This window comes from Hippocampus guttulatus, chromosome 10 (assembly GCF_054856545.1).
Source record: "Hippocampus guttulatus isolate MCC_2025c chromosome 10, RoL_Hgut_1.0, whole genome shotgun sequence".
NCBI lineage: Eukaryota > Metazoa > Chordata > Actinopteri > Syngnathiformes > Syngnathidae > Hippocampus > Hippocampus guttulatus.
Genome location: NC_141270.1, coordinates 6326335 through 6350936, shown reverse-complemented (window position 1 = coordinate 6350936; position 24602 = coordinate 6326335). Strand labels below are relative to the sequence as shown.

General features: G+C 43.3%; 1 protein-coding gene across 2 annotated transcripts; it reads right to left on the bottom strand.

Annotated features, from left to right (window-relative positions):
* Nucleotides 1-233: 233 nt before the first annotated feature.
* On the bottom strand, nucleotides 234-23596 carry spred2b (sprouty related EVH1 domain containing 2b). Of its 2 annotated transcripts, none has more exons than XM_086122343.1 (6): nucleotides 23062-23596; nucleotides 11466-11658; nucleotides 11132-11381; nucleotides 9877-9941; nucleotides 5016-5177; nucleotides 234-4862 (listed from the first exon to the last, which is right to left on the bottom strand). In XM_086122343.1, the coding sequence occupies exons 1-6, from the start codon at nucleotides 23088-23090 to the stop codon at nucleotides 4074-4076; spliced, it is 1488 nt and encodes a 495-aa protein (XP_085978469.1). In that variant the 5' UTR covers nucleotides 23091-23596; the 3' UTR covers nucleotides 234-4073. The 2 variants fall into 2 exon arrangements, with proteins under 2 accessions (XP_085978469.1, XP_085978470.1); XM_086122344.1 differs by having other exon boundaries at nucleotides 11213-11381.
* Between the last annotated feature and the right edge of the window lie 1006 nt (nucleotides 23597-24602).

The following is a 24602-nucleotide window of genomic DNA, read 5'->3' as shown; positions in this document are numbered from 1 at the left end:
TGGCACTAAACAGCTTGAATCACATAGGATAAGCTAAGAAAAAAAAAGCTAAAGCCAGACATTCGGAAAAGAAATCCATACAAAATTATTGTCACCTTATTGGATTATTCGCCTTTTTTGCATAATGTACCAGAGACTTCAGGCCCTAGTTGAAAGTGGAACCTTCTAGCACTCGAAGGTACCTCATAGGAAGTAAGTACCTTCCTATTGACAATCAGCAGACAGTTAAGATATGCTTTCAACATTTTCTTTCCTTTTATTGGCTGCCGTAGGCAAAGACACATTTCATCTCAGTTTTTCTCACAGAACCGACCACCCTCACACCCCCCAACACACACCCACACACACGCGTTATCTACAAAGTACTTCCTGTTCCTTCTCAAAAAAAGCAAGAGCTACATCCATCGTACGCCAGTTAGAAACAGTTATTTAAAAATGTACACCTATGTATATATATATATATAGACAGTATATATAGAAAATACCCACACTGTTTTTATATATTATATATACTTATATAATATAATGCTTTTATGTGTTATTGATGTTTCTTTTTTTACTGAGGTAAAAATACTAAGCGTATAAAAATGTGTCAGATTCAAATACAGGGAGTCATTTCTTTTTCTAATAACTTCTCAACTTTAATATGTGGCAGAAGAGACGATGCGTTCAGGCACTTGTAAATTGGCTCTGAAAAGAACACACAAAAGAGTGGACGGAGAGGAAAAAAAAGACAAATGCACACTTTCCTATTCTGATTGTCTCTCTCCCTGATGTGTGACACCACAAAGGGGATTTTTTTTTTTTTTAATCACCGCAGATGCAACGTCAGGAGGTAAAAAAACACACCAAGGACGCAAAAACACAGGACGTGCGAGACGGACTCAAGGAAAAAGGACATCCTCAGCCATTCTGGACTTCAACTATAGTAGGTGACATTTCCTTAGCACCACAATTGGGATGGGAGCTTTATTTCCTAGATTTTTTTTTCCTTTTTCCTCGGAAAAAACAACCAAAAAAAAACAAACAACACCCTTGTCCTTTTAAACACTATAGATATCTTTTTTTAAATCTTTTTAAATACACATTTAGGTGAAGCCTTTATGTTAAACTGATTCCAGCCTAGGGTGGAACAAAATATTGCAATATCAGTACAGTGTAGATATACCAACGTTAGATATCAAATACAGTATCAATATACCAATATTGGTGCAGTACAGAAACACTATTATATCAGTGCTGAATTTATACACAGTTATCAGATATCGGTAGAGTAAATATCAGATACCAGTAAAATATAGCTATGCCAACATTACGTATCAATTCAGTATGGATATATAGATGTTCTAATATCAGATATTGTGCCGTATGGATACTCCAGCATCAGTTATCAGTACTGTTTCAATACACCAACATCAGTTATCAGTACTGTATCCATACGCCGATATCAATACTGTATCGATGGACCGCCGTCTGGTATCATACTGTATCAATATGCTAATGTCAAGTCAGTGCTCCTTTGAGAGACCAATATAAGATATTGACACAGAGTTAATATGCCGATGGCAGACAACGGTATAGTACAGATACGCCAACATCAGCTATCGGCGCTGTATCAATATTTCAACATCTGCAATTGGTGCGACATCGACACACCACCACCAAACATCGGCGCATTACAACTACGCCAATATCAGATTATCAGTACAAACTCTTATAAATACGCTAACAATAGCTATCAGTACTGCATCGACATCGCATAATGGTACAGTATTTATACACAGATATCAGGACTGTATTGGAACGCCAACAATTGTTATTGATGTTGTGTATGTGATGTATTTTTCTGACACCAAATGTCTTCTTTTAATGGACATCAGAGGATGAAGTTGAAAAAAAAATCCTTTATTATATTCAAGAATCTTTTTGGATGTCTTCATGTGTTTCTATAGCTTAAGTCACATAAGTAGCTAACGCAATTTATCGCAGCTGACTTTCTTCCAATATGTTGATGAGTGCATAATTGTTGCCCTATACTTCATGATGGCCTATATTAAATCGGAATGGTATTATATAATTTGGTAGCCTCAGTATTGCCTCTCTGCTTTTTGCAGACGATATGGTACTGTTAGCTTCTTCAAGGTGCGAGCTCCAACTCTCAGTGGTGTGGTTCACAGCAGAATGTGAAGCGCTTGGGAAGAAAATCGGCACCCTTAAATTGTCCTCAGTCGGAAATGGGTGGAGTGACCTCTCCGGGTCGGAGATGGTATCTTTGCCCCAAGTGGAGGATCTTAAGTATCTTGGGGTCTTGTTCACGAGTGAGGGCAGGATGGAGCGCGAGAGCGACAATCATTCCGGTGCAAGCGTCTGCAGTTAGGCGGACTCTATGTATCGGTGTGACATGGAGAAGAACATGGAGCCGAAAGGCAAAACTCTCGATTTACCGGTTGATCTACATCCCTCCCCTCACCGATGGTCACTCGCTGTGGGTTGAGACCGAAAAGAACAAGATCCTGGATACATGCGTCCGAGATGAGTTTCCTCCGCAGGTTGTCCTGGGAGAGATAAGGTGAGAAGCTTGGTCATCCTGCAGGGGTCTCAGAGTTTGGCCTCTGCTCCTCCACGTCGAGAGCAGCCAAATGAGGTGGCTTGGGCTCAAGCTGCTTCCCCTGCGACCTGACCCCAGATAGGCGGGGTAGAACAGATGGATGGTTTTATCCATATCACTTACGACAGAGCGCTAGTTTTGGTTTTAACATGTTGCTTAATGCATTTGTTTAGATTTAACAAAGGAGGGACACCATATCATTTTTAAAGTACACAGAAAGCAATGCTAACACCCGTCATAAATATGTCAATATTTTGCCACCTGCCGAGGTAAGTGGTCAAAATGTACAGCATAAATTCAGTTTGTTGGGATTTGTGGTTTTGAGTCGGTGCCATTCTTATGTGACCGTTGACCATAGCCGATTGTATGTCGCAGATGAGTCTTATTTTGAAGTATAAAAAAATAGTTTTGACCAAGTTTGGCACCGCGCGTTACGAGTTCTGTGACGGAAATCGGAAATTCGCTCCGGATTGTTAAGGCAAGTGGCAGCAAAAACAAAACAAAACACAAATTTCTGACGCTGAATTCCCAAGAATGGCAGGGTTTCCGGATTTTGGTGGTTATATTTGAGGCACCTTTTGGAATAATAATCATAACAATAATTGGCGAGTGTGACTGGAGGCACCACGAGTGAACCACAAAGCCAAAACCTCACTTTTTGTTCTGCTGGTGGATCAGTACAATGAGAAAATAAATAAAATCTTTGGGATATTTTGAGTGGTAGGATGTAGACTCACGTGTGAGGTGTAGTGTCTCGATCGCAACAGGGATACCGGAATAGGAACGTAAATAATAGACCAAAGAAAAGAGTACAGTATTCCCCCGCATGTCTTTGAATTTGTTTTTGGAACCAATCATCTGTTATCTGCTGAAAAACTCACAATCACTGTTTTTGTGCTCAGGCCAAAGCCACGTTTCATATAAAAATATTGCTTTGGTGCCAAAGAACTATGTTGAAGTGAGGGGAAGCTTTATATAGTCAAGCCATAGCCCTGTCTAATAGACAAGTAGAGCTTTAACGCCATCTTGTGGCATCAATCGGCGATTCTCAAGCTTTTTCGAGGTGTGTCAATTTCAACGGACGTCAGCTTATTTGCAGCAGGGCTCGGTCCACGGGGGAACACTACAATTCAAATTCTCTGATGCCAAAGTCAGTGTACAAAGTATAAAGTACCTGCATATGTGATACATATATGTTCAGCTATAAAACAAAAACGGAAAATAAAAGGCCCCCTGAAAAGGAGTACTGTCTCTTGCCCGGAAATTGAGCTTGGAGAGACGAGACAAGTGTCTGCCTTTAGGGGGAGCTTATCTTCCCAGGCCTCTTAGAAAACGCACCAGTTTTTCTCGACTTTTTGGCTTATTTCAGTTCCAGGAATTGTCAGGCGATCAAGCAAAACCTCAGCGGTTCGTCCCTGTCCTTCCCTGTGCTTGCGTTGGTTTCTGTTTTATTACATTCGTCCTTTCAGCTGAGGGCCTTATGTCGGCCCCCGCAGCAACCGCATGCTAGGCCTGCCCGGTGACATGCATTCAGCGGCGGGTACAAGCAGAGGCAGGGTGCCACCAGAGACAAACCCAGCAGGGCCAGCCAGCGCGTGCCCAGCCGGCCGCCCTCGCCCCCGTCACAGGAGCACGGATCCGAGTAGTCTCCTTCCGGGTCAGACATGCAGTGGTAGAGCATGGTGTCCGCCAGCCACATGCAGCTGACCCGCCGGACGCAGCCCCGCACAGGGTCCGGAGCGTCCTGGCACCGGCCCCGCCTATTCTCGGCCACCAAGAAGGCCTCACCACAGTGCTCGCAGTGGGCCCGCTCCGGGCCGTCCTCCTTGCGGCCCTTCACCCCGTTGGTGGACAAGGACGAGCTTGGCAGGAAGGACCGAGGCTGTGTGGAGACCACGGAAAAGCCCTGGCGGTAGGACCCACCGTGGTGGCCCTTAACGGCAAAGGGTCCAAGAGCTGGGTCCGAGTCTGAGGGCACCAGGGCGGGCGCCAACGGGTACGTGTAGTCGTGCTTCTGTTCCCCTGTCTTGGCAAAGTGGACGTAGGATTCTGTGTCTTCCATCTGGATGAATTTGTCGCGCATGGTGGCGTGGCGGTAGTCCTCGTAGCCCGTGAGCCAGGAGCGGTCTGACGGGCGCGCGTGGAGCCGCTCGCTGACGCGGTCGCTCGCCCGCTCCCAACTGCGCTCGCGCGGGTTGATGCGCACGATTTCCTCGTCCTCCTGAAAGGTGACATGGGGAAGCCGGGACAAAGGCTGTGGAAAGAGAGAATACTTCAACGCAGTGGTTCTCAACTGTTCGATCAGGACCCAAAATTGGGCCTGGGACAGAAAAAAAAATTACAAGTGGTCCTCAGTCGAACACAAGCTCTTTAGATTGTTCTGTTGAGGATTGGAAAAAATTCCAACCTGGTCCGGCAGGTAGTGGTCCGAGAGCCGGTATGATTCATGGAGGTTGTGACGATATCCCAGCATGCACCTGTGCCTCTGCGGAAGAGGCGAGGACTCGAGCGGCGGCAGGCAGCTCTCCAGCTTCTGGGAAGAGGAGTTGGACGAGCTGTCGGTGGCGTTCTAAGGAAGGGGGGAGGACGACGACAAACAAACACAGGATGCGTCTGAGAGAAGCTGTGCCATTGGACGCAGAAAACAAAACAAAACAATAACAACAACAAAAAAAAAACTGTCGCCGGGTGGGGGATGTCGCGATTTGACAAGCAAAAACAGGAAGGCTCCACTCTGATTGGGGAAAAACAGGAAAGGAGAGCTTTTGTTTTTCAGTCATTGGCTTCCTCATTTGGAAACGGGGGGCAAACATTTCAACGCATCTGCCCACGAACGGAACCAAGAAACCAAGCAGGTAGTTCTTAATGGCTCGAGGGACGGACGGATGCACAACACTGATGCATGTGGTTACCATGGCAATGGAATCGAAGGCTTTTGGAGTAGTGCCTATCCATTTTCTCCAGGCCATGTCCTCACTCAGGTCGCGGGTGAGCTGGGGCATGTTCCTAAATCGTTTCACCCTCCTGTCGAGCCGCACCCGGGCTTTGAACGCGTACCACCACCTGTCACCGGATGGAAGTCGAGTACGGTAATCGATGAGCTAAAAGCCTGGGCCGCTAACTCAGTGGCCATTGACACTCTTGCTGATCACGAGGAGTGATGTTCACTGTAAATTTCCCCAGTGTGGGACAAATAAAGGATATCTTAACTAACGTACCTTTGCGCAGCACGAGCTGGCATTCATTTAAACCTTTTGGGATCAAAATCATCAACGCAGACATGATATTGTAATATGATAGTGATATTGTAAGCCCTTTCTCCAACTTGTTTTTGTATTTTTATAATTGTCACAAATCGCAAAAGATTAGCGTCAAAGTCGAGTGTTTTGCCTGACATGTTTCTTTTTACAAAAAGCTGATTCTCTCCACTTTTTGGTCAGTTATGTTTTATTGCTGATTACCAAAGAAGCGACAAAGCTAGAAACATTTTTTTTCGGGTGAAAGAACTCTCTCTTCTGGTATGTTCAGTGCTTCTGTTGCCAACGAAGACGATATCCTGCGCATCTTAAAAGATCAGTCGTCATGCACTAAAATGGCTGGCAATACAAGCATATTCTACTGCTGGTAGCGAATGAGTTAAACGCCTCTGTCAACAATGGTTAGGCTATCTATTAGCAGGACATCCGATTTGGGGTCAAATCTCTTTAAAAAGGCAAAAAGCTCATTCAGTTGACAAATGGCTTTGGCTGGGATTAGCCCGGGCTGACATTCCCCCGCAGCTCTCTGGAGGATTGTTCTCATGATAGGGAATTCCCTACAGAAGCCTGCTGAGAAAGCCACCACGGTGCCCTCCAGTCAATCCAAAAAACAAAACCTAGAAAATATATTTTTTCCAAATACGATTCCAACTGTCTTGACTCTTGAGTCCTCAGTGTCGTTGGGTTTGCATGTTCGATCCACTTTACATGTTCACATCACCGATATCCTGACAGCTTTTCTTCCCTATCGGCCAAAAGACCGTCAGGGCGCCGCTCCAAGTCAGATCTTGGCCAGACACCGCACACGTCTGGCCACGCAGCATGCGGGCCGATCGATTTCAGACGGGCACACGAGAGGTCAGCCTCAGCAGTCACAGGCACGTAGGGGGCCTCGCCGTGTCCCAGCTGCCGGGCACGTGTTTGGGGATGCGTTCTGTACGAGCAATTTCGTGATTTCGAGGTATTAAGATGAGTCAGTTTTAGGTTTTTGGGGTCTAGGAATTTGGTACTGTTCAAGTCAAAAACACTGTCCAGCTCCACGTTGTCCCGCATCCAGCAGTTTTGCCTAAGGTTTTCTGTAATCTTTTCCAGAAAATGTGTGTGCGAAGCAAATCCCTCTGAAAACATGTTGGCTTTAATGTCAACTGTGAAATGATTTTTGGAAATCCAAAACCTTAATACATTTGTGACTATTGATGCTATTCGTGAGTCCATCTTGTGTTTTGCATTCTGTGTTAGCATTGAGATAGAGGAAAGCACAGTTGTGGTTGTTTTGAAAAAGCGTAATTCTCTTTGTTTTATGTTTAGTTTGACAGTGACCTTTAAATGTGATAGGCAAGCCAAAATTTTTTTTAAAGAGTTGTTCACTAGCCACCAAATTGCCACTTGTTGCGACGTGTGTTGATTTCAATGACCGTTAAGTGCTCGTGTCTCAAATGTAACAAAATCGCCCGAACGATAAGGCACCTCTATTTTAGCAGGGCTTATTCGCGACTATCCAATAAAAGCGACTATCTTTAAAACAATGTTTCTCGCATTACACATCTGTTTTAGCCATGGTGTCATTTTCACCCCTCGGAAGTTATTCCTAAGAATGATCGCACGGACAAACTGTTCACCTCGAGCGCTTTGATCCCGTCCATCTGGCAAACGGCGAGGCCTGAACTCTATGAATTATTTGCCAGATTTATATGACCCAGTTATGTTTGTGTGCATGAAGCCATACCCGTTATATCCTGGACGCGTTCCTGAGCAGCGCTCCCCACACGGATACAGCCATGCTGAGAATTCTACCCCCCCTTCTTTGCTTTCTTACAAAGCCCTTGCAGAGCAGACGGCCAAAAATAACAAAACATACCGCCTGTACTCTGGCCTGCTAGGCTGCGACTAATTCAAAACAGGATCGGAGCGCTTACTCTGCGAGCAAGTTTAAGAGTTTCTTTCTGGACTCTTTCCTCCAATTTCCAATTCTGGATACTTCCGAGTTAGTTTCCAGGCTTTTGTGTTGCCCTCCTGAGACGAACCCAGAATTGACCCCCCCCTCCTGCTGCCCCTCCAACCCTCTCTGTCGCATCCACTGTAACGAAAAAGCCAAAATAGAGACGGCGAGACAGACGAGACGTTCTGAAAGGGAGGAGTACGAGGAGGAGGAATCTTTAGGGAAGTATGCCCCCCCTCTCCCCGTCCTCCGATGACTGTAAATCTGCTGCCGCATTTTGCGCCGTCCGCGACTGCACGCTTGGCGAGCCCTGCCTCCACGCCGCTAACTTTTGGAGCGGTCATTAACAGAGGATAAAAGCAACAGCAGATAGGTCAACAAAATTGAAAATATCACATTATGGTGTTCCTCCGCGTTATTGCTGTTCATCGTTAGCAACTGGACGACATCACATTCGGGTTCAAGTAGCAGTTGTTCAAAGATTTCCAGACACTTAATAATGTATGAATGCTAATTTCTATTAGTCTGTCGACGATGCTTTTGAGCTGTATGTGCTACCAGAAACTGAAATATTTACATTTCCTTTTCAAAAATGAATTTGAATTTGTGTTAATTTGTATCGCTTCGTTGAAAAACTAAAACCAAATAGTGACATTTTGAAATGGATTTGATTAGTTTGGAACTGAAGTCCAATAAACGTGAAACTGAAGGTAAGACAATGAAATCTAATTTAGCTTCTCTGAAACTATATTTGTTCCTCACTGAAAATTCAACTACCGGTATATATTTTCGCATTCCGTTCTTACAACTCAATTTCAATGTAGTAAGTTTTAGGTAGTTGAGGAAAAGTAATCAAGTGAAGATACACAGGTCTGCTCTACTGCCAATCGGCACCTGCATTTAACTCATTCACTACCAGCCAATTCTGGACCAAGTCTGAAAAGACGTATAAAAACGTCTTTGGGAGTGAATGAGTTAAGCACGTAACAACCTGTAGGTGTCATCTGCGTTGCCACCCGACCATGTGCATGGCCAAGAGACTGTTTTGACCACGAATGATGCTGGAACAAATACAGTGATGGACTCCGTACCGCATTTCAAACAAAGATGTATTTTGTTGAGATTTAATCCCTCAGCAATATCACACAAGAGGGATTGATGTTGGACAGTACTCACCAAGCTTTTTGAAATTGATTCAGTTTTTGGTTCAGCCATTTTTTCCCCCCAAAGCAAAAACAGATGTTTGCAAATGTTTTATTTCTATTAAACACAAAAGACAATCGTTTTACTTCTATGAAGGACGACAGAAATCAGAGAATAATTGCTGTTGAGACACTGACATCAGAGGACAATTTAAAGTGAAACAGTGATGCATGAAAGATTTCAGTATTTTGGATGGCTGGAACGAATTAAGAGCATTTCATTACAATTCTATGGGCAAAATTGATTTGATGTGAGGAAATGCGCTTGCTCACAGAACAAAAATAAACTTAACTTAGTTAAGGAAGCACTGTATGTCCCCTTTAAAAATGCAGTACAATCGTTAAATGCATTGATCTTCCAAGAGATATATATATATTTTTTTACCAAATTCAAGTGTTGTGGGGTCCCTTGACAGCTCTGTAGAAGCCTCTCTCGGCCTCTTTGGGTGTTTGTGTGCATCTCTGCGGTGGCGGTACACTCCCAGCAGAGCACCTATTAGTCTTGGCCGTCGTAGACAGCCAGAGTCCAAAAGATGAACCCACGAGGCACTTCCTCTCATAAATCAGCCGCCCCGCACTAAGCTGGGAAACAGCTGCGAGCCGCTCGTTTGCACGCTGCCGCTCTCTTTTTAAGCCGCCCGGGTGGGTGGAGGGGAGGCTTGAATGGTGGTGGTGGTGGGGCAGAGAGGGCCGGGGGGGGGGGGGGGGCGGTAGGCTACAGGAAGTAACCTTCTGACCTTGCCTGCTGCTCTCTGTGTCAGGTTACAGGGAGGTGGGGGCAGGGGAGGGACCCTCCCAAACACTTTTTATTTTAAATACTCCAAACAGCTCTGGCGTTTCCCCATAGTTAAACGAAAAGAAAACACTTACGGTGAAGACGTCGTCGTCACCCAGCTCGCCTTCGTTCTGGAGTGCTGTAGAGGAGGTTGTGGAACCTACGAGTGGGGGGGGGGGGGGGGGGGGGGAGAGAAGGGCCTTGAGTTTGACACCAGCCATTCACGGCTTCCTGCAAAGCTTCAATTTGCAAACCTAGTTCCTATAACATTAGTTTGGAAGCCACTCTATTGGGACAATAGTAACAGGGCATTTCACCATTTGCAGTTAGAAAAGCTTTGAGACTCCCCTGGGAAGATTTTGTGCACTGGGAACAAAAAAGGGCCTTTCCCCCAAAAGGTTCCCACAAAGCATCCGGTTACGCAAAAATGTCAAAAAGCCAAAAGAGTCAGGGACATCTGTGAGCGTTGTACAATGCACTTCGATGGTCGCATATTGACACTGATTGGAATTTTAATTGTTTATGCTGATGCTGTTGCTTGGTTTTATGCGGGTGTTTTGGGGCAGAACGTGGCCACTTACAGTATATTGGCAGATGTCAAATATGTGTCAGATTTGTGTGTGTGTTTTTTATTTTTGGAAGAGTCTTGCTTTTGGTCTGAGGGTATCCAATTATTATTATTTTAATTTTTTTTTATATTGCCATTCGTCATTCCGGAGGGAAAACCCCCCCAAACAAAAACAAAACTTCTGAATTGCGTCATTCGAAACACGCAATGTAATTCCAGCCTGAAGCGCATGCAGTCAAATCCCTGCTTGACGAATTGATGAAGAAATCCTCGGCTTTCACTTGACCACGCCAGCGGATCCTGAAAAAGTCTACTTGGTCACTTTTGTTATGGTCTCAGACATGCAAAAAGTCCTGCTTCACAAAGAGAGGACGTTGCAAACGAACAATTTTTAAAATTGAAAATATACTCTTCTTCGTATCTTATTATTTGGGCTTTTCCAACAAACCTCTCCAAAGATGTTCATTTTTTTTTTTTTTTTTTTTACTAAGGCCATCAATCGATTACAATTTTAACATGTTTGGGCGTTGATTTTGACAGCCCAAATTGTACTTATTTCTGCAAACGAATCAAATGTCAAATTGTTCCGGGGGACCGCTGCTTCAGGCCACATCTTGACAAGAACAAGCACGTACAGGGGACACTCGGTTTACAATGGAGTTTCATCTCTGGAACAATCTAACCTATGCTAACGCGATAGTAGAAATCCAGCTTTTCATTATCTGATCCTCACCTAGTCAAAAATCGAAAATACAAAATAAAATAGTGAGTATATTGTTTACCGAGCATGCCTTTTTGTGTCGGGCGACCAGATTGAATGCTAAATGTTGTTAGCACGCGGTCGTGGTAAAGGCGCAACGGACCTTCCGCCAAGTCCTCGATGGCTTTGCGCACCCCCCTGTCGAAAGCCCTGGCGTCGGCGGGACTCTGGAAGGACAGACCACATCTCCGGTCCTCCACCTTCCAGTGGTGAAAAGTGGGCGTGGCAATGGTGTACACCAAGTCCTTCCTTAACGGACAGTCCATTATTACCTGCCGATCAGATGGAAAAAATAAACAAACAAACAAACACACATTTTGTCTTTAAAAATCACGAAATAAAAAAACACCCGTCACCAGTTTGTCCCGTATCCGCTCGCCCCGGATGAGGAACTGGCAACTGCCAGAGGGTGGTAGCTGGGGTAGCTCGGGCGGCCGCAGGCGGCAGACCCCCACCCTACTGAGGGCGCCCCCATCCTGGGCCAGCCAGCCTCCACTCGAGTCGTCCCGCGTCATGACCACCGCTTTCACACGCACGATGTAGCTGTCACTGCAACATAACAAGAAGAACGGTTAGGCACTTGGCCTGCTTGATCAGCTATTGCAACGTTTGCTTGGAACTACAATGATAAGTGCGGTAATACTGTCCCACAGGGGTGTACAAAAATGCAAAGAGCCACTACAGATTTGAGTCATTTTGGGAATTTTAAATGTCTTAAGCTTGTTGAAAAACTATTAACAACAACAAAAATTGTCTCGTTTCATATCATGGCTTTTCACCTGTCGTGGGTGAGTCTGGAACGTATCGCCGCGATACACGGGGGTTCATTGAATCATCTTTTCCCGGCCTCGAGTTTGCTTTCCAGTTTGCACACATCGGCAGAATGTTTGAGGGCGTCCGCAGTCACGACTTTGCCTCGTCCTGGCTCTAACGATGTGGGAGGTGTTGTGCACGCGCACACACACACACATCCATAAGTCACCCATTTTTTAATGAATTTAAAGCAGCGTTCTGAATTGCTCCTAAATGGTGACATTTTGATCCTAAAATTTGACACGGTGCAAGTAAAGTAGCTTTCGGGATGAAAAGTTTCGATCATGCAATCATGGACTTCTTATCGATTCCCATCCTGGTCGGCTGGTCAGAACAAAACTTGTTCAAGCAACTTCAGACGAACAAAACACATCAGTGAGCGATCTGCGCAAATTAATGCATTTGATAATCGGCATCAATGGCAAATATTTTATTTCCTCCGAGCGCAGATTACGCAGTCGTGCCGAGTGGCCGACGCGAAAGGTGGAACTAAAGTGCGTGATTTAACATTCTAGTCGGACCCTTTAGTGCGCTGCGCCATTTAAAAATGAGCGGGAAAATGAGAAGCAGTCCGCAGAGAAGGAAATTACCACGACACGAGTGCTATTTGCGTGTGTGTGTGGGTGTGTGCGCGTGCGTGTGTGTGTGTGTGTGTGCGTGTGTGTGCGCGCGTTTGTGTGCGTGCGTGTGTGTAACTTTTTTAGTCTCCCTTTTTATTTTAATTTTTATTTAACAGGATCAATATATAAGACATTGCCTTTTAAAATTTGGATAATTATATGCATGTAAAACATCTAGCTTCAGTGTATTTGCAATTTTTGTCCCCGGCAGGCTGGTACCATATCATCCCCTGGCTTGAATATTCTCAACAGACGTATTGTTACGCTTGCAGACATTTTAGCCCTCCTAATACTGTTTTTTTCTCGTCACTGTAATGTTATGACTACAATTTCAAAGTCTGAAGAAATAAAAAGTCAAATAAGATTTCGAATCTGTCTTTTTAGCCCTGGGTTGAATGTGCCCCCCCATCAAAACCCCTGGCCCCAGCCCGGCCCCCTCAGTGAAATTGATCCAGAACCGCCCCTGGGAAGAACCTGCGACAGTTTAGTCTACAGAGTTCACCAGTACAAAACAAAAGAGTCATGTTCCAACATATGATGGTCGCCACCCTCCGTGGGGACACAATGAGCTCGTTGCACTGATCTGACAACAACAGGAAGGAGTCTTTGTGTGCGTGTGTGTGTGTGTCTTTAAAAAAATGAACATGTAAAGCGGTGGGTGGATCGGCGCTCCACTGTTAGTCTGTCGACACACCGTCAGTCAGCCAGCCTGTCATTCAGTCACTTTTATGAATGTGCGTGGGTGGGAACGGAGCCGCTCTACCGGTTTCGCCACCTGTGCTGTGTGTGTGTCTGTGTGTGTGTGTGTGTGTGCGCGCGCGCGCGCATAGATGCGTCAAATCCGCCGCACTGTCTGTAAGCTAATTATATAACATCACCCCTCTGTTCTGCACCTCCCTTTCCCTCTTCTTCGCTCGCGCGTCCGCCCACAGACACATCTGTATTTCCATTCTCGTCCATTGACATATACAGTAGCACCCCCCGCTCCCGAAACCTTAACTGAGGCTGTCTTCAGTCATAACAACAGGTCGTATAAATAGCTTGGGACGGGTTAGCCAGAAAACGCATCAGGTTATCGAACAAATGCTTCATCTCTCTCTTTTTTTTTTTTTTTTTTGGTAAGATCCATTTTGGTTAGTTCACCGATGCATTTTTCAGTCATTTATTGAACAGTAGAACCCAAACACAACTCATTTCATGTTATACTGAAGCCTTTTGGGGCATATAGTTATTTTGCCTTTTCTAGAAATGCCGCCCCCCCCCCCACAACTACTTTTGCCTTGTCATTGGCTATAACGTCTTATCATTCAGCGGGCACAGTGCCACCTGTTGCTCGACATCCTGGCATTTTGAAAACTTGCTGTGACAAAGACTGCTCAGTTTTGATCGTTGTCACGAGCTGTATCAGGTGAAGCTACTGTACATGCCGCTGACTTTTGGTCGACTTGAAACATATGTGCGATAGTTTGGCCCCCCACACAGCCCACCCACATGCAGCAATAACAGCAAAAATAAAATAAAAATCTAGACCTTTCTAAAAGCACATATGCTCCAAGATACACAATAGCAGCTATCAGCGCTACCGGTGATGTGGAAATGTCACGTTTCGGTCTAGTCTTGTGACCCGTGTTTAAGAGCCCCCCGTCTGCTGACAGGCCCTGTAATCTGTGGTGGGAAGAGCCACAAGCACAACTTTGATACGCACGGAGGCCACAGCATGTTCTGGACCAACATGCAGACAAACAGACAAGGATGCACGCAAACTTTTGCAGGGCTGGGAACTTAATTCTTTCCAGACGAATGTGATGAGCCCTTTGTGGAGTTTCTGGACCGTGTACAATTTATGAAAAGTTACGGTCAGGTTTCAAAGTAGAACTAATCCATTTCTGGCATCCTACTTTAGCCAGATAAGCAACTGTACAGGCAAAACTGCATGTAATATTTCAAACAAATAACATAAGTTCTTGATAAAAGACCGAGCGAAAATACAGGAGTTTTGACTGACAAAAGTACAGATATGACTGACATGTTTATTTAACGTAAAAAGAAGCAAAAGGGGGAATTTGCAATTTCAAAAGAACATTTTTTTCATATCAGTTTAATATCTGCATGACCTCACAGTAATACATGAGTAAAATGATCCATGAAAAACAAGACTTGCCACCGTGTAGCTCTAACTAGTTAAAAAAAAAAACAAGAAAAAAGCAACGTTAAAAAAAAACCCCAACAACAACTCATTGACAGTCACACTGATAAGAGAAAAGGCGATCTATGAATCACATCTTTGTATTTAATCAGCCTCCCCATCATTAGGTTGAAGGTCAACCGGCATGAAGAGTCTCTACCGCTAACATCCTCTTGCACCAGGCCACGATATGCACTTGCCACGACTTAGTTTGCACTAATATTAGTGAAATATATTGACCTTTTTGGTCACCATATTGCCCCCCCCCCCAAAAAAAAAACATTCAGTAATGACAATTGTTCAAAGCGCTGACTTCAGTTATGTGTGGCATCTGACTCATGCATGACTGATTGTGATCATAATAATAATTAAAGGCTCGTCCTGTATGCTAAGGGCGGCGACACTTCCTCTGAATGGAGCTGACAAGGGCCACTCCTTGGTGTAATCGACACAAACACGTAGACGCACAAAAGGTACGCCGATCGGAGCACCGCCCCAAGTCCACGCCATCACGTAGTGGTGGCAACATTTCCCGGTTGATGCACTTGCATCGTTTCACACCGTTGTGCCGCATCTTAAACAATGAGGCACATGTTGGCTTTCTTGACATGATATTTGATGTTCCAATTACAATATTGGAATTTGGAATACAATGCACTGTTGGGCTTTCCCCAAATTAAATTCAGCCCGTTGGAAGGCAAAAGATTATGCAAGTGTGGTTAAATCACAATGGAAAAAAACCCCCACTTAACTAAGACAGACATGGCACACCCTCCTCCGTCCTCCAAAACATCATAAAAAATAAATATGAAGTAAACTTATTTTTTCTTAAAAGACATTTAACAGATGTTGCACACCCTTTCCTCATCATTAAAAAAGTCCAACCAAAAGCCTATTGGAAACGTGGGAAAAATGAAAACATGGTTTAGAAAATTTACCAAAAAAAAAAAAAACAACAACCAAAAAACCCCCCAAAAACTCAAAAAACAGACCACACTAAGCAGATTGTGTGATTTGACGCACCCCTTGGGGGTGCACATTTGCAGTGCTCCTTTTTATACTATACGGTAAATACGATTACAGTACCGTAATTTCCAGACTACAAAACGTCCCTGATCAAAAGCGGCAGCAGCAAGCTAAATTTAGACAATAAAAACACACCTGTCCATACATTGGCCACACTGTATTAACAACCACGGGTCAACACGTTATAACATGGGATATTTGCAATGAAAGTAAAAAAAAAAGAAAAAATAAATTACCTTAAACACCAGTAGACGCCTTTACCCCCCCCCCCCCCCCCCACTTTTTTTGTTTGTTCTGTAATAGGTCAGCTGTAACAAGGGTAAATCTATTGGCTGGCATGAAGCTGAAATTCGTCAATAAGCCGGCTAAATCGAAAAGTCACACACCGTTGAAAGAAAATGAACTGAATGAAAAGCTGCCCTATTCTCTCTGCAAATGAAAAAAAAAAAAAAAAGAGAGCGAGGTGAAACGAGTTTGTTCCCAACTATTGACACTGATGCCTCCCGGGGGAAGCCGTGATCGGCTTCCTGCTAATCAGAAGCCCTTATATGGGACACTCGCTCACGTGTTTGAAGCAGAGCGGTCGCTCGGCCACTCATTCAGTTGGTCACTCGGATACGTTTATCGTCGACATGGACGACAGGGCCTGCATTGACGCTACATGAGGTGACCCTAACAAGGGTTCTCCAAAAAACGTTTTTTGTAAGGGACCCTTGTCCCGCTTCTAATCGCCTAATGACAAAAGGCAAAATTTAAATTCCACTTTGAGGAACAGTCATACTATTACAACCTGCGCATATTTTCAGATCAAGAGCACAGATGTCTTTTTTTGGGATAAAAAGTCATCATGTTATGACGATAAAGGCATATTTTTCTTAGTCACGTTATGATTTTAAAGTCAACACTTGAACAAGGGAGGAACCCGTCACCCTTTAACGAGTCAAGTTCAAAACGACAACTTAACTCTCGTATTATGCCTTTTAAAGATGGATTTCTTGTCTCACAAATAAGACTATTTTTTTGAGAGAGAGACAAAAAAAAAATGCTGTTTTGGTCCCGAAAAATAGGACTATATTAAAATAAAGACACCTTTTGTTCTAAAACAAATAGATGTCTTTTCTGTAACAATCCAGCTGCTCCAATAACTTAATGGGGAAACGACCGATTGTTGTGATAATGCGTCACAATTATATCAGAGCAATTAATTGGCCCAAAGCTAATTGGTTTGTTGGCTGCCTTCCTATTTTTAAACCGTTAACGACGTAAGAATATACAGCAAATTATTTTGTGGACACTCAAGGTAGTGAACCTCATTTTGAAAACCCCCGATGTCGATTTGGTTAAAAGTGGGTGAGCGTGTTGCGGATAATGCAAACAGGAAATGGTGTTTTTTTTTTTAAACGTCTGCGACGCGACACTACATCTGATCCGTTGAAATCAAGGTGGAAATATAAGCTGATTGCTTCTAAACCTCTTACAAGGTCAAAGTAAAACTCCCCATAAAGCTTCTTATCCTCTTAGACTTGAGCGGCTAATACTTTCAGTCCAGCCACATTGTTTTTAAATGGAAATGAATGAAAAGTGGGGGACATTTGGAGACTCAAAAAGCAAACATCAAAGACGGTTACAAAACAAAACCTACATGTTATTTATTTATTTTGCCAACATGCTGAAATCTGTAAAAAAGAATACGACGAGATCAGTTTTTGGAATGCGTGACCAAAACAACAACGGCAGTGTATATAGCGTGTGCCAACAAAAAATTATTTCTGTACGTTAAATTCTAAATCCACATACGAGGCGCAAACAGAATTTCTTTGCTAGGATGTGGACATGCATAATGAAACATGCTTAATGAAAGAATGTAAGAATGTTTTTATTTTTAATGACATATTGGGCATTGGATGTACCACTAGCGTTCATTTGGGTATTTATCATTTTTAGAGGTGAATGTAGAGTTTCTGATGGTCACTCTGAGAGAGTTTTTTTTTTTTTAAATGCTCTGAGGACATTTTGATGAGGATATTGACATGTAAAAAGCTACCCTTAATTTACGGCATTTTTAAAAACTGCTACTAAGTGTGCCTGTGTACCAAGGTCTTTTTTTTAAACATATGTAAAACTTTTTTCTCAGTGAAGAACATAAGAAAATAAACTTGGCGAGACTGCTGTAACTTCTATCGTCCTCCCTACATTTTATAACTTGTCAACTTTGTTTACATAAACAGCCGGCTGTTGCGGTTTTCGCTTGTGGCGGCGCTTTTGGACATAAGTAAGCCATCTGATATTCAATGTGATTTCCGTCTGAGTTCTGTGCACTTAAATAACCCAGAGTGATTGTGCGCGTGTTCTACGAACGGTCAAAAAAATACATTATTTGCCTCGTACTGTAAAGAATTCCTAAAAGGAGTAATTTCGGGGCAAGAAATACAAAGCGCATGATACGTGTACATTGTGGCGCAGCTACCCACATTTTGTTCACATCATCACCCTAGCGTCTAAGCCAGCAATCAAAGTTGACGCCAACCACGGCTATTGATACGATCCCGTCAGCTGATGAGCAAGGATGTTTTTTTTTTAATCTATTAATTCTTTTTATGAGAAAGGACAAACAATCGGGCTCCATTGTTTGCTCTCGAGATATAAACCGCTCAGGCTATTATATAAAAGCTGTGATGAGTACAACACAGGAAACACTGTTACCATGGATCTGTTCCACATGATAGTGTGTGTGCATGCAAACTAGGGTGTGTGTGTGTTGGGGTGGGGGTGGGGGTGGGCTACCACAGTTTATTAAGTTCATTGAATTGATTGGAATGCGCTACCAACATGATGTTTTAATTACGCGCAGTATATCTCTAACAATGCATGTTTAAAGACGGGGCTCCTGTGTGTTATTTTCAGGATGTCCGCGCACGTATTGTTCCAGTCTTGATTATCCATAGATCCTTCGTTCTCATGCCTTTATTGCATCGGAACTATTGAAAACAACACAGTGATCATTTTTGGGGAAATCTGTGTCAAAGATTTGTTGACTTAATTACGTAGCTGGTAATCTCCAATCACTTTAAAAGGTCATATGACTGTATATCAAAGGTATCAGCCAATTTTCTTAAAATATTATAATTTCCGATCAAAGTCATACAACCCCCACATATTCACAGCTAGTTATAGCTTTTGTACGCAAACCTTTTCCAAAACATTCCTACAACGTTAACTTGCTAGCATGCTACTCAATAAGATAGGATGTATTACATTTAGAGTATCTTGAGACCTGGAGATTGGTTTTGACAACATCTGTGCATAAAATGCTTCCAAAACATTCCTACGACAGAGAACAATTTATCTTTCAGCGTCATGTTTTGGGCAGTTTGACCGTGGGCCAATTTTATGATGGTGCCAACTTGCTAGCGCTGTCTGGAGGCCTCGGGAACGGCAATCATGTTCCTGAGTCAAAGCAAATCAGAATAACTGTTCTAACATTTTTTTTTTCAAGACTATTTTGACAACACCCCGTTTGTGAACATTTTCAATAATGCTATCCGAGGATAGAAAACAGTCAAGTTGTTGGCAGGTGGGAACCCGGGTCAAATTTATGACATTTGATTGGCCAATAAGCTACATCGTGTTATGTTGGGAGTACCTCATGTCCTTAACCCTCCTGTTATGTTGCTTTTCCGAAATAAAAAAATCATGCTCACGGGTCAATTTGAAGCATCTGGCGAATGAAAACTGTGCAAATGTGAACAGAACGGACCTGTGGCTCAACCTTGTTGTTGTTTTCGCAAGAATACCTGGTGCAGGCTTTACTCAATAGAGCGGAATGCAAAAACATCGCAAGTGAACTTCGGAGGGATGTAAAGTCACATTACGAGGACAAAAGTGCTCTCTGTTGTGTGTAATTCCGTGATTATTTGACCTAAAACAAAAATGCTGGGCTATGGTTTTGTTCTATTTTCGAACATTTCTCAAACTTAGGCCAAGCCATTAGTAGTAAATGACCAAACGGGGCTATTCAATTGCACTTACCAAAGGCCGTTGGCACAGATTTAGTGTGTTATTCTTGACAGTTATTATCGGTCGCCCACTATGAAATTCCACACCTAACGGGGTCTCGATATCCAATGCTGACAAATATAAACATGAGGAACAGAACAATTTTAGCAAGGCAGTTGTGGTGGGGTTGAATACGCAGCTCCGCTAACTGGACCGTCTGCTTCGTGATGAGTGCTTTTTTGTTTGGGGGGGGGGTGGATTTCCTTTCCGCGGGATGCCAACTGACCTCGGATGAATGTCAACGGGCATCTTGCCGACAAATTACAGTCAAAGAAAGAAAAAACATTAATTGCAGCTGTAGTTATGGTAGACGTATTGTACACGATTTCTTAATTGTCTTGAATCCATCAGTGCTGTAAAATATAATTATCAGGTGCTATTCTGTTGTGTGTTTAGAAAGTTGGTAATCCACCCATCTTTTCTAAAATAGGTAGTGTATGAGAAACAACTGTGTTTGTTGCTTTCCATGTCTTGGAGGGGATACTTGCTGTTTAACTCGGCAGTTAAAGACACCCCCCAAAAAACACTGGTAGCATGTACGCTATACTAACTAGAATTATATACACAGAACTGGTCGCCAGCCAATCGCAGGACGATTTACACTCACATTCACACAGATGGATGGTTTAGTCTTCAGTTAACCTACCACGCATGTTTTTAGAAGGTGGTGAGCAACCAGCATGTACTGTATATGTAGAAAACCCCACACAGGCATGGGGAGAACATACAAACGCTACACGGTAAGGCCGAAGCTTTGAGGCAGATGTGCTAAGCAGTTGGTCACCACGATGCCAGAAATAACTCGAGAAAACGTCTGTGGCCAGTGTTAATACACAAGGACATGTTGTATAACTCAACGTTGAAACAGTTTGAGCATTTTCTACGTTTAGAGAGCTTTCTAGTATGCTAGCTCAACAATATAGATCAATATATAGTACAGATATTTAAAGAGATTTTGACCCAAAAAATGATATGTTACCACTTTCTACATTGATTATCTTAAAATGCACCATTTGAAGCCTTGAAGTTTGTGTGTTTGCATTTACATTACTTTTAAGTTAAGATATTATATATTTTAGATGCATTGAACATGCGTACCCCAACAATTCACTATGGAAATGCTTAATTTAGTCTTGAATTCCACCTTTGCGAATAGACAAAGATAGTCAGCAAAATATTAGTGTTGCATTTGATATATTGGAGTGACACTTGTATAACTTGACATTTCAACATTTTAAAAATGGGCTCACTGGGCATTTTCCAGCTAGCCCACAAGAGAAGTCACAATAGTAAACATTCCATTTCAACTTTATTAATACACAGCACAAAACATTTTTAATTTTGCATTCCAGTGCGATACATGTGCAACTTAAATGACACACACAAACACACAAAAACTGTTTTACTTAAGTGTCCAGCTAGCTCCCCAAATTTCTCACTCAACACTTTTAGTCCATCTGAAACGTTATTAAGTTAATAAGTCACAAACAACACAATAGACCCAGATGGAGAGACCTGGTAGCTATGGTTGGCTCTACGCGCCATGAAGTGCAAGAGGACTAAAGAAAAGAAAGAAAACAACACATTGCAGTGTGCATTCCAGGGGAATATACACATACATCGTGCAACTTGATATTTTTTTTCTAAAAAAATGTTTGTTAGCATTTTCTATGTTTACGAGTGTTGACCATGTGCTCAAGCAAGCGTATGTGGGAGCCCACTCTGGAAATACTTCACTTAGCATCAAATTAGAGCTTCAATATAATTACTTTAAAATGTTCTAGAGTTTTCTATTCCATGCATTGGAGAAATTAATTGATGTGTAACTTGACAAAACATATGCGCCCGTTTCAATGTAATTTCCAGGTATGTCATGAAACAATCATGCAGGAATTGTGACATTTAGACTCAAATGTGTACTTTATTAAAACACTAGGAGTACAGGACATAGTACAGGACATATTCCAGGAGGATACATGTGTACATTTACATTTAAATGAGAAAAAAAAATCCATGACAGTTTACTCGCATTACATATGAGTACAAACTTGACTCACGTGGGAAAAGCTTCATTTAGTCTCAAAGACAGCTTTATGATATAGTTAAAAATATATTAAAATGTTCTATTACATGTACTGAGCGCTAGCGAATTTTAAGTCACTGTGAAAACGCCTGACTTTGACCCTAAATCAAGCTTTACACGAGGATATCAAGTGCAAAAAATGAATTACCATACATGTATTTTCGAATATGCGTTAGAAATGTATTATTGATGTTTTTTTAATGTATCAATTATTTATTTAGTTATGGCTAACCTAGGGTTGTGCTAATAATTTAGCACACGGCTACAACGCTGAAGAGGGCTTTTATGAATGAGGCCGGCGTCACGCTACCGCAGCACAAACATCCTCCTCCGATGCCCTTCGGCCCCTTCGACTGTTTCACCCCCTCCCCCGCCCCCCTCCAACCGATAGTTAGTTCCCACCAACGCATATTTACGTACACACACGCAAATCGACACCGCAGAGCCAAAATGGCGAACCAGCATAATAAAACGTCTCCATGTTGGCTCGTTAGAGAAGCCTCGTGGATGCTCACGAAAACGAGGCGTTTAAGGCACGTTGACGTTATTTTAACCAACACAAACATGCTAATTATGGGCTTGGCTACTTAAGTGGGCTCATTTTTCTACCGATGTTTTTTTATGAATGGGGGTATGCAAATGAGGCGTGATTGAGAAAGACATGGCGGATGAGGCGTATCGGATATCTCATATCCTGTGAGACTTCCCCTTTCGGTTAGAGGCACCACACACACACGCACACGCACAAACACGCACGGAGCTAAAAAACAAAATAACACGCGCCGATAGGATCACACGCGGCCTTTTCTCGCTTTTGTTTGATTTGACGTAGTGAGGGTTTCAAGCACGCTCAGCCGAAGGAAGTCTTTGGAAAACGGGGGGGGTTGGGGGAGTGCTGGACGGGGATCCTTTCACAAAATGTTTCCGATCCACCCACGCTTCTCCTCCTCCTCCTATACCACCACTACCTCCTCGTCGTTTTTCTCCAAACACAACATGCGCCTTTCCGTCTACCCACGCAGCCACTATTAGATTATGTTGTCTTATAACATCATGAACAGAAGGTATTTATAAAAGTAGTCGAGACCAAGTTGAGCACGAGAGGGGGTGTAGTGGGAGAGCGCAAAGGGGGGTAAAATGGAGGGGTGGGGGGTTATATGGTTACTTACTCGTTTGGGTGTGTTTCTTCTTCTATCATGTTTCCTCGCTTCACCTCAGGTCACGTAGCGCGGCGGATGCGTTCTTCTTCGGCCTCGTCATCGCGTCGATCCCCGCTACAAATCCACATTTATCACTAAAGAATCCGACTGGAAGTCTTTTGTGTGCAGTGCGAGCCGTCCCACTTCACCTCCCTCCTCTTCTACCTCGCCAGCCAGCTGCTTTTCGATTGCAAATGTCGAGCCCCTCTCCTCCCGATATGCTCCAACTTTTCAGAGGGCCAGCAGGTAGTGTTCGTCCGACGCAAGCTCCCCCCGCCTTGCAGGACAATATGGACTCGCCCTCAGGTGCTGGCTCGTTGTCGGTTTTTTTTTGCCCCTCTCGGTCCCCCCAAAATGTCCTCCACACGACGGTAGCTGTGATTATAATGTTAAAATCGCGTCGTCGTCGCCGTGGGGTGGCCCCGCCAGAGCCCCATCTCTTGCGCTGCTACTCCATGTTGGTTTGCGAGGGAGCCAGGCAAGCAGGCTCGAGTCGCTCCAGCGATGCCGGGGGAGGAGAGAGGGAGTTGGAGGAGGGAGCAGGGCGGAAGTTGTGACGTCGGTCTCCAGTTTGGTGTCGGGGCTGCAGGCCACATGCCCCCCCACCCCATCATAGCTCCGCTAACCCCGATATAGATTACTTTCTACCTCGTCGTGCATAAAATATAGTTTCATTCTCTTAACTTGCACAATACTTGTCCTGAGAAAAAGAAGAAAGAGTAAGAAAGTCACTGGAAACATGCTCATCAAAACGACGTGGTCCCGTAGCTTCGCTGATGTTGTGACCTGCCTCACACAAGAAGCTAAATTACGTTATGGGAACTGCAAATATACACGTTACGAGCAAATGCTTCTTCAAACCAGGCAGGGAATTTTTGAATGCCAGAGGCTGGTAGTTTTTAGACTGTCACAATACATTGCATTCTCCATTAATCGTTCTCGGAGCTGACAACATCAATTTTTCTAAATCAAGCCATGCAAGGGGAATGTCTTGCTTCTCCGAATCTGTTGTAGCATCCTTGTAATCACTCTGTGGTTCACATTCCTCAATGTTGCCATGGTCTTTGTTTTTTTTCCACCCCGTAAATCCGTGAAATCTCAACGAATCAGTCAAGCTCTCAACCGCTGTTTTTAGTTTTACTTTTTTTTGTTTTTTTTTTACAGTTTGTCATCATATGCAATGATTGAATAATAATGAGCCAATTTTCACAAAGTAAAAAGCAGAAAGTACAGAGGTAAGTTTTCAAACAAACATGTACGCAGTAAAAGTAAAAAAGTTGTCATAAAAATAGAAATCTACTAAAGATGAGTAAACAGGATTCTATTTTATTGTGTGTTTGTGTTTACACATTTGTTTGTGTAAGCAGACAAATTTGAAAATTTGTTGATATTTTGCTGTCATTTTGAAGGACATTCTTTTTAGTTCAAATTTAGACCTGCTGGACCCAAAGTAGAACGGTTTCGGCTTGGCGGCGGTTCATCTCACCTCCGTTTGGCAACATGCAATTTCA

Excerpts from the sequence above, each read along its gene's own strand:
- spred2b (XM_086122343.1), bottom strand. The coding sequence starts at position 23,090 with ATGATAGAAGAAGAAACACACCCAAACGA. Across the intron at positions 11,659-23,061 it reads GAAGAAACACACCCAAACGA|TGACAGCTACATCGTGCGTG; the intron begins GTAAGTAACCAT and ends GTTATGTTGCAG. Across the intron at positions 11,382-11,465 it reads AGCGGATACGGGACAAACTG|GTAATAATGGACTGTCCGTT; the intron begins GTGACGGGTGTT and ends TCTGATCGGCAG.